The sequence below is a fragment of the Ursus americanus genome, chromosome 9, assembly GCF_024610735.1.
Source record: "Ursus americanus isolate L20-20 chromosome 9, mUrsAme1.1.p, whole genome shotgun sequence".
Lineage (NCBI taxonomy): Eukaryota > Metazoa > Chordata > Mammalia > Carnivora > Ursidae > Ursus > Ursus americanus.
Genome location: NC_142135.1, coordinates 68,504,310 through 68,520,892, shown reverse-complemented (window position 1 = coordinate 68,520,892; position 16,583 = coordinate 68,504,310). Strand labels below are relative to the sequence as shown.

Here is a 16,583-nt window from a genome sequence, read left to right as displayed (position 1 = left end):
AATGCTGTGGGTGCTGGCTACTAGTAGTATCAAAAATACATTCAGGATTGTTTTTACTGTATTTATAATTTTAAAAAGTTGAGGCACATTGGTGAATTACTGTTAAAAACCATTCCTGTGTTACATGTAACAGGCATGGAAAATACTTTCTACAGCGTTTAGTAAGCCATCCGTTTAAGTTTAAGTGAAATCAAGAAAAACGAAATATTTTGGGGCACCACGTGGCATAGTCAGTTAAGCTTCTGACTCTTGGATTCAGCTCAGGTCCCAATCTCAGGAACATGGAATTGAGCCCCACATCGGGCTCTGCAGTCAGCATGGAGTCTGCTTAAGATTCTCTCTTCTTCTGCCCCTCCCCCTCAAATAAATAAATCTTTAAAAACAAAAAGAAAATATGCATACATATGCAATTTGGAAATTAAAGTTAGTCCTAAAATGTAAATAAAACATGGAAAGGGTCTTAAAACTTTTTAATCACATACCCAAGAAGGTACCTACCTGATCCCCTCACTCTCCACTATTCTATGGGCAAGGTGGCTCTTGTCTCCAAGGTGGCCCGTGAGGGCTGTTCAGGAGCAGGGGACCAGTGGCAAGTTACCTACCTATCTCCACATTAGCCTTCTCATTCCCTCCTGGACTTTTCTACATGGTGTCTGTCTCTTCTCCATGTGAACACATGTGAACTCCATGAGCACACCATGTGAACCCTCTCTTCCTTAAAACCCAGCTCAGGGGTGGCTCAGTCAGTTAAGCATCTGCTTTCGGCTCAGGTCATGATCTTGGGGTCCTGGGATTGAGCCCTGCATCGGACTCTGCGCTCAGTGGGGAGTCTTCTCCCTCTTCCCTCTGCCCCTCCCCACTGCTCATGCTTTCTCTAGCTCATTCTCTCTCAAATAATAAAACCTTTAAAAAAAAATAAAATAAAACTCAGCTCAGTATTCACAGCCTCCATGAAAACAAAGCAAAACAAAACAAAACAAATAGAAAACACGTGGCTTGTAGCCTCTCCCTCTACTTCTGCCCTGCCCCTGGATTCATGCACTCAGTAGCATAGAGCACTAAACAAACATCGGATGATGATACAAGTATTTTCTCTAGGATTGAGTCAGGGATAATCTGGGATAACAGAGAGTATAAATATTATTCATCACCTATTTTGGAAAAATTACAGCCAGTAATTCCATTATCCTAAATATAAATATTTCTGCAGAAACAAAGCCTATCAGAATTTAATCTTTACTCAAAACAAACCATTACCTGTGTCTAATGGACCAGAGCAGTTAGAATGCCACCATGTAACAGGACCAGTCTGAACATGTGGTCTGGAAATTCTATTCGACCACAGAGCAAAAAGCACACACCGCTGACTCGCTTAATCTAATTAAGCTTTCCCAAGGCTGTAAATTCTGTGTGTCGCAAGCAAAGCCACTAAATTCTCGTCCGGAAGTTGTTGCCTACCCAGTTACTCCCATCTCACCCTAAATTTTTTATATTACAAGTACGTCTTTGAAGACTGGTCAAGAGGAAATGATGAAACAGTCTTACGAACCCAAGGCAGCCCTGCCCATCCAGTGTCCTCAGCCCCTCACTCTGGCTTCCCCCACCCTGCAGGTTGAACTGTTTTGGACTGCTTTGTGTCCTCTCTCCTCTCTGATGCATCCTGGTGTGTGCTTCTCCTTCTCATTTTGGATGAGGACAGCACAGAAGCCAGAGGTGACACAGACACAGGGCAGAACTGTATTAAGGTAGTAGAAGTGAGACAATATCTGTAGGCACTGAGAAAAGTAGTCCCCAGAATGGTCACAGATGAAGACCCAACCTTCCCCATCAAGGCATTAAAGCACAATCACAAGGGCACAATCACATACTCAGGGGCTCCTCATCTTACTGCAACCGTTTCCCCTTCCCTTCTCTCCTAAAAACACTTAATATTTCACTTTTAAGACTCAAGTCTTGAGGCACCTGGGTGGCTCAGTTGGTTAAGCATCTACCTTCGGCTCCGGTCATGATCCCAGGGTCCTGGCATCGAGCCCAGTGTCAGGTTCCCTGCTCAGCGAAGAGCCTGCTTCTCCCTCGCCCTGTGCCCCCATTCGTGCTCTCTCTCTCTAATAAATAAATAAAATCTTAAAAAAAAAATTGAGTCTTTTATAATGAAAGGAACATCCTGAGATTCCAAAGGCACTTTTTCAACATTGTCATTAAAATAATATGGAGAAATACTTCCTCTACCTTGATTCTGTGAAGTACATGTATCACTTGCAGGAATTACACAACAGTGATTTCCAGTCACTCAGGTGGGACTGGACACATGTTCAGTTCCATACTTAAGGATACCGGCAGTTGGGAACAACAGAGAAGGAAGACTGGCACTCCAGCAGCCCCCAAAATATACTGCTATGTGCCACCAAAGTGCTATTTCCTAGAGAGAACTGTGGGTCCTTACAGGAAGATGTAACAAGGCCTGGACCAACAGCGACATCACCTGAAGTTCACCAACATGGACTGTCTCTGATGTACCCAGCAGTGGACTAAATGATGGGTGTAAAGAGAAGAATGGGAGGGAGACTTTTCTTCAGGAGCAGTCTTAGTCAACGTGGGCTGTTACAACACACGACCGTAGATGGGGTGGCTTACACGACGTTCACTTCTCACAGTTCTGGAGGTTGGGCGATCCAAGATCAAGAGGCTGGCAGAACTGACGTCTGGAGAGGACCCACTTCCCGGATTGTAGGTGGCCATCGTGTTGTGTCCTCACATGGCAATGAGCAGGGAAGAGCAAGCTCTCTCTGGACTTATAAGCAGTGAGATAGACACTGTAGACACTAAGGGTTATAATCTATGAGTGCCATGGCAACAATCTGTCAAATACATTGGGCACACAGGAGAGGGAGAAATTAATTCTTCTTAGGAAGAGACTCAGAAAAAGTCCCGTGAAAGAAATGATACTTCAACTAGGTATTGAAGAAAGAGTAGAAATTAACTAAGAAGGTACGTGAAGAGGGAATTCTTCAGACAAAAGAAAGACTCTCAAAAAATCTCCTTCTCTCTAATTGCCTACGGTGAATAAAACCAACCTACCAATTTTAATCAGAGCTAAACTGGACTTTGGACTAACGTTGAGATTTCTCCAAAAGTTATTGGTTTTCAGTTTATCATCTATTTGTAGCACCTACAAAAATGACCTACTGAATTCGCAAAGGCAGCAGAATTTTTAGAACAGTAACAATACTGAAATGAAACTTAGTAGTGTAGATTACCTTTATGGCCAATTGCCCGTGTGCATTCTCCAAGCTCACCAAAGTCGATGGGAAGTGTCATTTGCTACCCAGGCATACATTTCCTTAAGCACTTCATTATTTTAATATAAATTGATAAAATTTAAATGCTATACCCCTACTTCTAAACTCAACCATTCTCAGTAAATTGCTGAATACCTTACATAAACAATAAGATTTTTACAAGATGATTTGTTATTCTTACCTCCATGGGAAAAGCTTTGAAATTAACTGTGTGCTCAGAACCACGCTGGTTTTCTCTCCCCCAATGAAATCTAACTTCATACAGTTCAAATTCATGCCCTTGAGGCAATGGACCTCCTGATAGAACTGAAAAAAGAAAGTAAGTTCTGTTTAAGTAACAGAAAACATATTCATCAGTACAGCATTCTAAACATGGGGGACATTTTTTGCCAGAAAGCTCTCATGAGTTCTACAAATTAAATTCATATAGCCAAAATGAGAAATACATTCTAACTGTGAGAAGCATTTACCCTATCACATTGATACAGACGTTCAAAAACTCTGAAATACTTGGTAATATTGCATACCATCAACTTCCTGTGTGTTTCAGGTACAGAAATGGACAAAGAAAACAGAGTACCTATTTTTCGAGACTCACACTTAGCACTGCTCAGGAGATGCGGATAGGGTTTGCGTCTAGACTGACCAGTAATTTGCTATTGACCAATCGAGACATTAAATCTTGCTTGCAGATCATCCATTTGTACCATACTCTCAATTTAGAGAGTAAGCATAAGCCAACAGCATTACTCATGAAAAGAATGCTTACACCAAAGTGATTTTTCGATAATAAAATCACACTTAAAAAGCTATTTACCATTTAGTACCACAGAAATGCAAATGAAGTAAAATTATGATAAAATATTAACAATATTTCAAATGTTAACATTTGTTCTCCAGGGCCCTGCCTCTATTTCTTATTTCTGGATAGGACCCAGAACTTTGTCCCAAACAAGAGCACTTTAAGGGGTGATGAAAATACATTTGTGTAAGAACCTATCTTGAAGCAATAAAAACACTTTCATTAGTTAAACACACCCTGATGTCATGGAGAAAAACTTAGTTCATTACAAATGACCAATTCTGACACAAATAAAGATGGTCTGCATTTTTCCTATAAAAACTGTTAATTTTAGGGGCGCCTGGGTGGTGGTGTAGTTGGTTAAGCATCAGACTCTTGGTTTCAGCTCAGGTCATGATCCAGCCCTGCTTTGGGTTCCACACTCAGCATGGAGTCCGCTTGAGATTCTCTCTCTTTCCCTCTCCCTCTGCCCCTCCCGCTCATGCTATCTCTCACTCTCTCTCTCTCAAATAAATAAAAATCTTTAAAAAAAAAAAAAACTTGTTAATTCTAAATGGTATCAGCTAAGAATTAGAAGTTATTTTTAGTCAAAGAGCTGATAAAATTTATCTCCTCCCCCACGAAGCAGTGTCTGAAAGAGAAGAGCATTCATACTTGGGCCAGCGTTGTGGAGGAAGTGGTAGTGGCCAGAGCTGAGGGCCACACACCGGAACAGGCCTGCTGTCCCTCCTTACCCTAAACCTTAGAGGAGAGGAAAGGGAATGGGAGCAGCAATATTTATTTGTTTGGCTGGTTCGTCTTCTAATGACTTGTTCCAAAAAGAATTCAAGGCTCCTTACATCAAGTACCTGTCATCCACCCAGAAGACATAAATCAGGAAGAAGAGCAAAGGAAAAACGAAGACAGAGACAGAAAACAGGTGAAGTAAGGCTACCGCACAAATGAATGCCATGAAGTCCTTACGAAAAGTACCCTATACGTTTGGTCCTATGCTTTCTGCCAGCTCAAAGAAGAAAAAGAACATGGGCAGCAGAACACAACTATAATTTCCCTTTCCAGGAGGAAAGGAAGGAGACACATGGCCTTTTGGAGAATACCACCTCACACGATTTTTATATTTTCTTCATGCTCGGTCTTATTTTAAGGTGTACAACAAATCGGAGGGGTCAGGGGCGCCTGGGTGGTGCAGTCGGTTAAGCATCCAACTCTTGGTTTCATTCAGCTCAGGTCATGATCTCAGGGTCGTGAGATCGAGCCCCGCGTCGGGCTCTGTGCTCAGCGTGGAGTCTGCTTGAGATTGTTCCTCTCCCCACTGCTTCTGCTTACTCTCTCTCTCTCTCTTTCTCTCAAATAAACAAATCTTTAAAAAAAAAAAAAATTGGAGGGGTCACTGTCACCATCCCAATGGACAGGGGAGAAACTGTGGCTGGGACGGGCTAAGTGTGCCTTGTCCTGGGCCCCCAGCTAGCCAGCTTCAGGAGCCTGGAGCTCCAATCTTCTGACCCACCTCTCCCACTGAGACAGGACAGGGAAATTTAAATCTCTGCATCTGTGAGCCGGAACTAAAAAAACAATGAGTTCTTTAAGCCTGGGTTTCAAAACTGCAGTCCCTCCTTTGAGCACTACACCTCATCCTATTTCCCAAAACAATTAAAAAAAAAAAAAAAAGGAAATACATGGATCACAAAGGTTTACAGATATTCCCAACTGCAGAGCAAGCGTCCGGCATCTTCTCCTCCAATAACCACCCACACTGTGGATGAAATGCTTGTATTTCAGCCAGCAATGCCACAGCTTGTGAGTAACCTCAAAAATCACTCTTTCCCACTGGCTGCCCGATGTTGGTCTTAAGAAAAACCAGGAAGGAAGTCTGGACTGTACCCACTCCCAAAGGTGGAATGTACCCCACCTCCCAAACCAAAAAGAATACATGGGAAAAAGCTTCTTGTAACATCCCATGCCACACCCCGGCCTGCATCATCAGAATTCGAAAACACACCCCTCGCTGGGGCGGGGAGGCCCTGACCTGAGACCTGGAGGCCGGTTCCCTAAGACTCTGCTTTCAACAGAAGGTGGAAATTGTCTTAGAGGAGGCTGAGCTCCACGTGGCTGAGGAAAAAGAAAGAGCAGCATTGTGAAAGGAAGCACATGTGAAATGGGAAAGAGGATTTGAAAAATCTTTCCCCCAAAACCTCTTCGTAGGGCTCATGCACACAAGCCCCTGGTATTTCTGAGCTGGTATGGAGCAGTCTCCCAACACTTTCCTACAGAAATGGAGGAAAGTGACCTTGACAGTGAATTCGGGGCCCCAGAATACAACGCCCATCTGATTGATGCCCAGTATTGCTTTCCTAGGAACCAAGCCTTTCGTCTAGAACTGGAGGACAGAGCTGCTATTTTCAACGCCCTAGAAACTCAAACTGCACCAATTTATGTGCTGACAGGGAGCAGTTCCAGGCCCACAGGGCTTCACTTACTCATCCTTTCAACTAATATTTTTATACCAGGTACCACATTAAATGCTTAAGATACACTGACTTGGCTGAAACTGACCAAATTCACCAGCCTCCAGAATCTTACATTCTATTACAGTGAAATGGAAATCCGCACGTTATGAAGATCAACGTTTTGCTGAGTGGTCTTTGGTCACCACCTGGCAGATTTGTTAGCTGTGAAGCCATTATGTTCAATAAAATTATAATAAAATAAGACCCTCATGGGTCTTACACTCCATTGGGTTGAAAATAAACACAAAGAAGGGAAGCATTGTGCCCAGGCCTGGTCCCCAGGGAGAGGTGACAAAGACGCAGCTTTCAGCCAGCAATCAAGGCTCTGGGTACCTTTCGCTTTTGCTGCAGATGAATAGTACAAAGTTAAACCACACTAAAATCACATGGCTGTACAAAGCCATAAAAAATAACAAAATACTGAATTCAGAATTTTATGAGGTGCCAGCTAAAAGCATTACCTGTTCATCCCCCAAGAATGATTGCATTGATAGACTAAAAAGAAATAGTAGCTCTGTTTTACCCATTTGGCAACATCCCCTTAAAGCATTATTCTCCCTTTTCACAGCTTGTTTTTTTATAAGGAAACTAGTCCTACCAAAAGGGGTTCGCTTTTCCTATATTTATGAGCGTCAAAGTTTGCCGAGTGATATTTTGTCACCACATGGCAGGTTTATTAGTTGTGGTGTCATTATGTTCAATAAAATTACAATGAAACAACATGAAACTCCCACCGATGACACGCTGCACTTCCTTAGACTAACACACTGTGGATAGAATATAAAATAAGCTGATGCCAGGGACGCCTGGGTGGCACAGCGGTTAAGCGTCTGCCTTCGGCTCGGGGCGTGATCCCGGCGTTATGGGATCGAGCCCCACATCAGGCTCCTATGCTGGGAGCCTGCTTCTTCCTCTCCCACTCCCCCTGCTTGTGTTCCCTCTCTCGCTGGCTGACTCTATCTCTGTCGAATAAGTAAATAAAATCTTTAAAAAAAAAAATAAGCTGATGCCACAGCCGCTAGCTGCTTTTTCTTTAATGCTCTTTAATACGCATGGCTATTATGCTTATACATATAAAAAGGGCTCCTTTCAGAAGCCTCTGCAAAATCTGAGAACCCCATAAAGACGTGCTCTATAGGCATTTACCTAACTCTAGCTAAGTTTCCGCAAGCCTTTGCCAGATAGTTCAACGGCTGTTGATTAAGGAGTATTCCCCCTCGTGGCATTTGAGTTCAACACGCGTTTTAAGATGGACTCCATGCCCAGCCCTGTGCTGCCCACCAAGGATGTAAAAAGAAGGACACAGTCTCCGTGCTGGCAGGGCATTCTCAGTGCTTAAGAAACTTAATACTGTCGTCTAAACAGATTACATGAGGAGCAGTAAGGGAAAGCACCAAGGAACCAGCAGGGCACCCAGCAAGGACCATGCCAGAACCAAGGGGGCATCGGAAAGTCAGAGACGACCTTCCAGAGAAGATCACTAAGCAGAGTCGGGAAGAGTAAGCTAAGAGAAGTGAATAAGTACATTCCAAGCAGAGAGAAGGGGCTGAGAAAGGCCTGCGTGTATTTCAGGAGAATAAAGGTAGGCTTCAAGATGCAAGCACCAGGAGGGGACTCGTAGGCTATGCCTAAGAGCTGGGAGTTTATTACGCAGGGAATCACCAATAGCTTTTAAGCAGAGGACTAATATCTTTTGCGTTTTAAAATATTATTTCCAGGGGCACCTGGGTGGCATAGCGGTTAAGCGTCTGCCTTCGGCTCAGGGCGTGATACCGGCGTTGTGGGATCGAGCCCCGCGTCAGGCTCCTCTGCTATGAGCCTGCTTCTTCCTCTCCCACTCCCCCTGCTTGTGTTCCCTCTCTCGCTGGCTGTCTCTATCTCTGTCAAATAAATAATAAAATCTTTAAAAATATATATATATATATTATTTCCATACCTTCATGGACAGTGGACCAGCAAAGGGCAAGCCAACTAGTTGGCTGTCATAACCCAGGCACAGACGGTGGGGCCCGGAGACAGAGTCCACCAGGGCCGTGTCTCCAACACAGAGGGAAACTGTTAAGGGTCCTTGATGCGTCCCCCAAAGGATCTAAAGACCCAAACAGTTCATTCTCGACTTTATAACCTAATAAAAGATTTTATAACCTCAGTTTAACTTTTAAGGAATCCAAAATGTATTCACGAAACATGCCAAAAAATAGTATTAGTGCTTCTAAAAAGCATTTGAAATCTTAAAAGCAAAAATCAATTATTTTATTGCCTTTAGCTTCCAACCTACAGTTTCATTTCATATTAAAGAATGAATATGGTCAGCTCTTACGAGTGGAGATAACACTGACAGTGTGGGGCGGGGGCCAGTTAGCCTGGGTCTGCATCAGCGAAGGGAAGCAGATTAAGGCAACTGTCCACGTAACGCAAGACCCCCAAAGTTAGCTAATAATAATAAAAAAATAAAAAATAAAAGTTAGCTAATAATAAGGATAATCATAAAGAAATTCAACCCTGACATCTCATATAGGTAAACAATACAGAGCCACTTCCTAAGTGAAAATAATTTTAAGATATTTTTGACAACTTCATCTTCTAATCAGCAAGGCTATTAAGAAGCACTATAAAAAAGTTGTCATGTTTTTGAAAAAAAAAAGTATGATTAATAATAAAAGTAATCTAGCCTAAATTTAATATTGAGAATTATAAGAGACCCAGAAGTAAAACTAATTAAGGTTTCTATAATAAGTTACAGTGAAGGACACAAATGACCTACCCTGATTAGCAATTTCTCCCCTACCAATGGCCCATTAAAAATGTCATTACCCTTAACACATGGCTTGTCACCAGATGGAATGACATTCTTTGCAGAAGCTTGGCCAGTCTCACACTTTCTCATGACTTGAGTATCAGTGCTCAGGCTAGAAATCTATAGTTGTATTTTTATACTTAAGCTACTCTTTATTCTGCTGTAACATGTCTGACTTTCATTCGTGTACCCTAAACGTGGACAGTCCTGTGCTACAGTGAGTCACGTGTCCGACAGAGAGATTAAATGACAGACGTGGCAGCCTTAATAACGTTCTCCATACTCAAGGTGACGACAGGACCTAGTATGGGATGCTCGGCTCAACTCCATGTTAGGAGGCACTCTGCCACCCTGAACTAAGCTCAGAGCAGAGGGTGAAGCACAGTGTGGTCCAGTCACAGGGGCTCCACCCCAGCGCCTCCCTCCCACACTTCCCTCCTCTCCCCTGTTCCACAGAGCCAATCGCCGTCTTCCTGTGGATGACATCTCAGAAAACTCCCTGTGTCATCCCTCCCTTTCCACTGCCACTGCCAACACAGCAGCTCCCACTCTCTCCCAGATCCCATCTTACTCAGTATGGCCAGGTGGGGTTTCCTAAAACAACATATTTTACAGGGGGAAAAAAAAGGTTTTACTCTTTAGACTTGATTCAAGATCCCTCATGAGTTTGCTCCAACACAGCCTCTCAATTTATGTGTTAACCTCATTTAACTTGAATCCATCTTTTCTTCCAGATACACTTCAGGATTCACTTGTCCTCATCCAATGTCTAGAGCTTCCCATAGCTGTGTCCTTTTCGCTTATTGCCCTCTCTTCCCATATATTCTAATCTTCCCCATCCAAATGCTCTTCACTTCCAGTGATCACTGCAAATGCTGCTTCCTCTGCCCATCCTTCCCTAATCATGGCAGCCAAAAATCATCTCTTCCTCTACACTTATCTTTCACAATCCACCACTGTAATCTTCTTGAGGGCAATTTGGGGGCCTGATCTCAATTTACCTGATCCAAAACAGGTAACACCTTGCAGAAGGTAAAACAAAGATTGCCACCTACATCCTACAAGCCAGAGAAAACCAGTAGAAGAAGCCAATGCATATTGCTAAGTGAAAGAAGTCAATGTATGCTTCCAACCACATGACACTCTGAAAAATGCAAGACTATGCTGATGGTAAAAAGATCAGTGATTGCCAGGAGATGGAGAGAGGAAGGGAAGAGTAGGTAGAGCATGGAGGAGTTTTAAAAGGGTGAAACTATTCTGTAGGACAGTACAATGGTGGAGACATGTCATTTCACCTGTGGAAGCCCATAGAACGTACAACGCCAACAGTGAACCCTGATGCAAACTGTAAGTTTTAGGTGACAATGATGTGTCAACACAGGTTCATCAACTGTAACAAATGCACCACTATGGTTTGACTCTTTTGCCTCTGGGTCAACAACCAGAATGCTGACAGCCAGATGTGAGCCACCACATCCCTTTCCCCAGAATAATGGATAAACCTACAAAAGTTCCTTTTACAACATGGCCAGATCCTTACATAATCATATTACTGTGATGTCCACCAGATCGCAACCCCTGACCATGCGCATAGAGCTTCTAATCCAATTTTTAGATCCATTCTTAGATATGAACAAAGACCCAAAGATAACTATTCATTTGAGAAAACCTCCCATCTTAAAGAGAGAGACCAAATAGAAGAAAGAACCCAGAACAGAGACAAAGAACAGGAAAAAAAAAAATACAGAAAAGAATGGAGAAAGAGTGAGCTTATGAAATAAATACCAGAAGCTATACTTGAACTAAAAAAAAAAGAAGAATAAACACAACTTTTTTAGAAGTTAAAAATGTAAGAGCAGAAAATAAAAGTTTAATAGAAAGATTAAAAGATGTAAGTTGAGGAAATCTACCAGGAAGTAGAACAAAAAGACAAAAATAGAGGAGTTATGCAAGAAGAAAATAAAGAAAAACAGAAAACTTATCAGTTAAATAATATAAGGAAATTCCTAAAAAGTGGAAGATACAATTATCCTGATCAAAAGACCCACCAAGCACCCAGCACAGAGACACACAAGGTATCCAAACGCTGGCCCTCAGGAAGTTACTAGAAGATGGAGGGACCAAACCAAGAAACTCCCTGAAATGAGGGATCACCCTCAAAAGTGGCTTCCCAGCATCCAGGAAACATGGGATTGGACACAAGAGAAAAGCAAGGGCACCTCCTAGGCGTAAGGTCCAGAGAGCTGCAGGTGAAGGCGAGAGGGCAGGCCTAGAGATCAAGCAGTCCGGAGGGGCAGAAGAAGGGAGAGGCCTGCAAGGGGAGGTGGGAAGGACCAAGGGGCGGGAGGGAAGGACTTCTAGGTGCAGCGCTGCCATCTGTCAGAGTCTGGAACTAAAATCATGATAGGTAAGTAAGAAATTAAATCACCAAAAACGCCTTAACTCCAGGGGAGAAAAACTTCACATTGTTCAATAAAGGAAACAGAATATAGCCTCAGCTGGAAACAACAGCTACATGGTCATAACGATAAAAATACTGAGTATTAATTTAAAGAAAAATTGTAATTTAAGTATACAGGGACAACAAAGGGGAAAACCATGATGAAGGAGGGTAGTAAGAGAACCAGCCTCATTTTCCATAGCAGGGAGGTCACAGGTATCTTAAATGGCAAAGCAGGACAGGATGAACATACCCAAAAGGGATGGAGACAGGAGACATAGCTAAGAGTTGACAGTGGTTGTCACCAGGGCAAAAAAGTTTTAGGTGGGGCCTGGGGGGTTGGGGTCTCACCAGGGGCAGAGAGAAACAACATATAGCACTAGTCAAAGATTTAAATTATGTGTATATCCTATTTTGATAAAGTTAAGCCTGGAATTAAATAAATGAAGGACACGGTGTTCAGGGCTCACAGACTACTCCTTTGAGAAGTTTAAATATCCCAGGAAAATAAATGGTCCACACGTGGTATTTTTTTGTTCCCTTGTTTTTTTCTAAGTTTGAGAAATATGGAAAAGACAGAAACAGCGAAGACGACATTATTCCAGCAGCAAAAAGGAGACAGGGCATCTCAAGGAGCAAGCTCTCTAAGGAGGCAGGAGTAAGGGGTCTGGAACATGGGTATCCAAATTAGTCTGGGAAGGACAGAGAGCTCTCCGCTGCTGGTTAGGGTTGGAGGATGGGGGGAGGGGGTGGCAAAGACTGCAAGGGGAAACCTGTGCTTAGAGAGTCGTGGCACTACTTGAGAGTCTCTGTTTTGGGGATGAGAGAGGGGGACAAGGAAAATCGCGAATGTTTGAGAAGGTACCAGAAGGAAATATTAAATTCAATTTGATCAAGTAAGTTGGATCTCAGAGCAGAGAGTATTTGTACTCAGTCATTCCTCCGTGCTTCCATATTTCATAACTCGTCTCTAACATTTTTATACTAATACTTTAAAGGACTGTCTTTTAACTAAATTATGAATCCTCAAGAATGGTCTTATGCAGTTGTATGCAACCTATACTCACTCACCACACTGCCCGATGCAAAATGCATTTTTGTTGTACGGATATATAAATGTTTATTTCCAGAAATACAAAGGCATGTCAACACACTAGTACACATATATTACATTAATATGCTTTTTATAAACCAGGACAGTCAGCATTTAATAATTTTACTATATAGTTTAAAAATAATATCTAATGTCCCTCAAGGATAGCACCCCCCCCAAAAAAAAAGTTTTATTTAAGTTCAAATTTACATCTGAAGCTGTCTCTCTTTGACTACACATAATAACACCTGGATTCTGTTTGGGATGATACCCATACCTTGACTCAACTCAGAACATCAGAAAAGACTACATGAATCTATGACTAGTCCATGGATTCTAAATTAAAGTTCAGGAACATTCACAATGACTTTTAAAACACAGATTCCATGGTTGGAAATCAATGCCTACCCTGTCAAATAATAAACCTAAAGACTTTATGGTTTGAAATATTAAAGTATTGATTCACAATTAATTTTGAGTACAGGTGATCTCTGTTCAGTAGTACTTCCTAGTATTTCAACATACTCTAATTTTATATTCTTTCTAAGAGAGAAATCCAACTATTCACTAAGAAAGGCATAAAATTAATGCTAATTTTTTTAAATTCTTCTTTCTTCTCCCCTACATTTAAGCCAATTTCCTTGAAATTTCCAACACCTCTTCCACAAAACATTTCAAATCTATCTCAAACAGATTCAAAGGGAGAGGAAGAGCTAAAAATAAGTAAATACAAACACAAGCTTTGGCCATTTAAATCTTTTCTAAGTTTAGAGGATGTTTTTGATTGCTATTAAAATTCCCCTTGCCACATTAATACAGTAGAGAAAATTAATTTGAGAAGTCTATCCCGAATGCCAGATTATGGCAATAAATCCTAATCTTTAGTTTTGCAGAGCACTGAAACAGAGAATTATAACTTTCTGAATGAATTAAGCTAATGAACCACTTAGGACAAAATGCAGATTAGTACACCTGCATATACTTTTCCCTAAATCCCACAAAGTTTAAGTTGATCAACTCAGGTTGTTCCAGCAACATCATATAACACGGAACAACCAAACTACCATTTCCATAATTTCATCCTTTTATCCTTTCAAAAAGATCTTAGAAATTAATTCAAAAAATGCATTTTATAGTATATTAAGCTATCCTGATGATGATGCTATGTTAATTCTACCTTTGAAGTCATATAAGCCAAATCAATTCAATAGCTCCATAAGAACTTTTAATGGTCAAGGGCATGCAAAAGCATTTTCTCATATACCTGATTTTGACTTCAGGATAACCTGAATGGTATGTCCATCGTTGGTGACTTCGCAGTCTCGGCAGACCACATAATTTGGGGAGAGGCGGACGTCCAGTAGTGAGGGGTCATATCTAGCTTCTCTTGAGTTTAAGTTAATGGGAGACTGGTATTCCCCATTAGCATCAGGGAACACCAAGCCCCACTCAACACCTAAGCACAAAATAAAGCCAATTTAGAACAGGTTAAAAAGAGTTCCAATAAAATTTCACATGTAAAAGCTAGTTTAGACACTGTTTATGATCCTTGACATTATTAAGGTTATGACTACTGTTTCCTTAGAGATGAAATATGGTAAATGTGTATGAATTTCTGCATTCATATTTTCAATGATCTAATGCCATCAAATACCACATGCAAAGTATTGTACTAACAAAATATTCTACTTGTATTTGTCCACATAGATGTAATACTATGTGACCCTAGGAAATTTAGGTCATCTTTAAGTGATTGAAAAAGAATCAAGAGTTCCACAAAAACTTCCTCTGCTCATTAGTTCAATTACATGCAGTACTTGAGAAATATCTGAAACTCTGAAATTGCTTGACAAGAACCAAATACCATAAATCTGATGCTAGTGAATAAACACCTCTTATCAGAAATGCAAATACAGCAATTTTGAAGTGGGCATATGCATATATATACGCACACCGATATATTCATACAATATATACATATATTCTCTTGGCATATTTTATAAAGTTATAAATTCCACATGTATTTCGACATCAGCACCAGTGGTCAAATCTATTAAGAGTCCTACATCTTCCGGGATAGACGTAGCAAACAAAACTTTTTTAAAAAGTCAACCCCCTTCCGACCAAGGCCACTGATTCAGCTTGAAATTTAGGACTTCTTTTGGAAGAGTTGAACACCGTTAGTATCCTTCATGGAAAGAGTAGTGGCAAGAATGCTTTCTCCCAGCAGAGTCCTCACAGCAAGCAAGAAACGAGTAGTTTCGGGAACACTGTGTACCCAAGGTGCTGAGTGGAACGTAACGCTGCTCTTCGCGGGCGCTCAGTGCACAGAAGGCTTACAGGCGCAGCTTAAGCCTGGCCCTCCGCACGGCCGCAGGTGCCAACTGCTGCCCGGCAGCGCGGCCAGGCTCCCCGACGCGAACGCAGGCGGCGGGCGCGCCCGCTCTGCCTGGAGCCACTTCGGCCCCAAATCCGGCCTGGGGAGCGGGAAAGCGACAGAGACGCACGTGGGAAAGAGGGGACGCGGCGGCGGAGCTGGGAGCGCGCAAGAGCTGCAGGAACTCCGCGCTCGGCGAGACGCACTCGCGTGGCCCGGGACCCCGGACAGCCCGCCCGACTCGCGGCCGGTTACCTTCTTCGTAGCCCCACTCCACCCCCTCCTCCTCTTCCTCTTCATCCTCCTCCTTCTCCGGGAAGGCGACGGAATCTTCGATGAAGCTCAGGTCAGCCATGGGAAAGGCCGTGGGTCCCCTCGGCGCCCTCGCCCGCGGTGCCTGCGCGGCCGCAGGGAAGCGGGCAAGAGTGGGCGTGTGAGCGCGTGTGAGTGTGAGGCCGAGCGGGTGCGCGTGGGGGTACGAGCGCACGGGTGTGTGAGTGTGAGCGCGCGAACGGGCGCGAAGCGGGCGCGGGCTGGGCCGGAGTTTTCGGGCGGCCGGGGCGGGGAGCGCGTCCCGAGTCCCGGCGTTGGGCGAGGGGTGCCGCAGCTCCAGGAGCGGCGGCCGGCGGATTATAAACCCGACCGGGGCGTGTCTGGCACGGAAGGATCCGCCCCCTTCGCTCGATGGCCCGGGCGCCGGGGGCTGGACAGCGGAGAAAGGGCCTGGGGCCACCGGCCCCACCAACGAAACTGCAGAAACCGGGTCGCCCTACCTGCGGGGTCGGCTCCCCACTGGCGGCTGGCCCACGCTTACCTTCCAGAAGCCCGCGAGTAGTCCAAGGACCAGTGTGTGCAGGCCCTAGACCAGGGGCTTTCTACCTTACTTACTTTCGGCTTTACTGCCGGAAATACCAAAAAAAAAAAAAAAAAAAAAGCGGAGGGGTGGGTCCGGAAGAAGAGAGATTAATTGCCATGGATAAGAGAGAAGAGAGGGCTGGGAAGACCCCGTAAAAAGTTTCCCGCTCTGAATTTTTATTATTGGCTATTTACTTTATCATTCGTCCTTAAAGGACGGTGGAAAAGAGAATGGAAAAATTTCCAAGAAACTTGGTAGCTCCTAAAACATGTAAGACAAAATTGTTTTAATCTAGAAAAGTAGATATACTTTGGGGATTTTTTTTCCCTGAAAGAAATTATCTCAAAAGCAAGAGTAGTGAAAAGCAATAAAGAAAGGGTGTTTGGTTTTAGTTTAGGAGTGTGGGGTGCTG

The 16,583-nt window shown here is 43.1% G+C and overlaps 1 protein-coding gene across 4 annotated transcripts in view; it reads right to left on the bottom strand.

The window, feature by feature from the left end:
- The window catches only part of CA8 (carbonic anhydrase 8 (inactive)), an 88,565-nt gene extending 72,625 nt beyond the window's left edge, over nt 1-15,940 (bottom strand). For all 4 annotated transcript variants that reach the window (XR_015725843.1, XM_045789045.2, XM_045789047.2 and 1 more), the window contains exons 1-3: nt 15,571-15,940; nt 14,203-14,394; nt 3,481-3,605 (exon numbers count right to left, since the gene is read on the bottom strand). Coding sequence is in view for 3 of the 4 variants with exons in the window: in XM_045789045.2 (XP_045645001.1) it covers nt 3,481-3,605; nt 14,203-14,394; nt 15,571-15,670 (417 nt within the window). In the remaining variant the exon portion in view is untranslated. The remainder of the gene's footprint in view (nt 1-3,480; nt 3,606-14,202; nt 14,395-15,570) is intronic.
- Between the last annotated feature and the right edge of the window lie 643 nt (nt 15,941-16,583).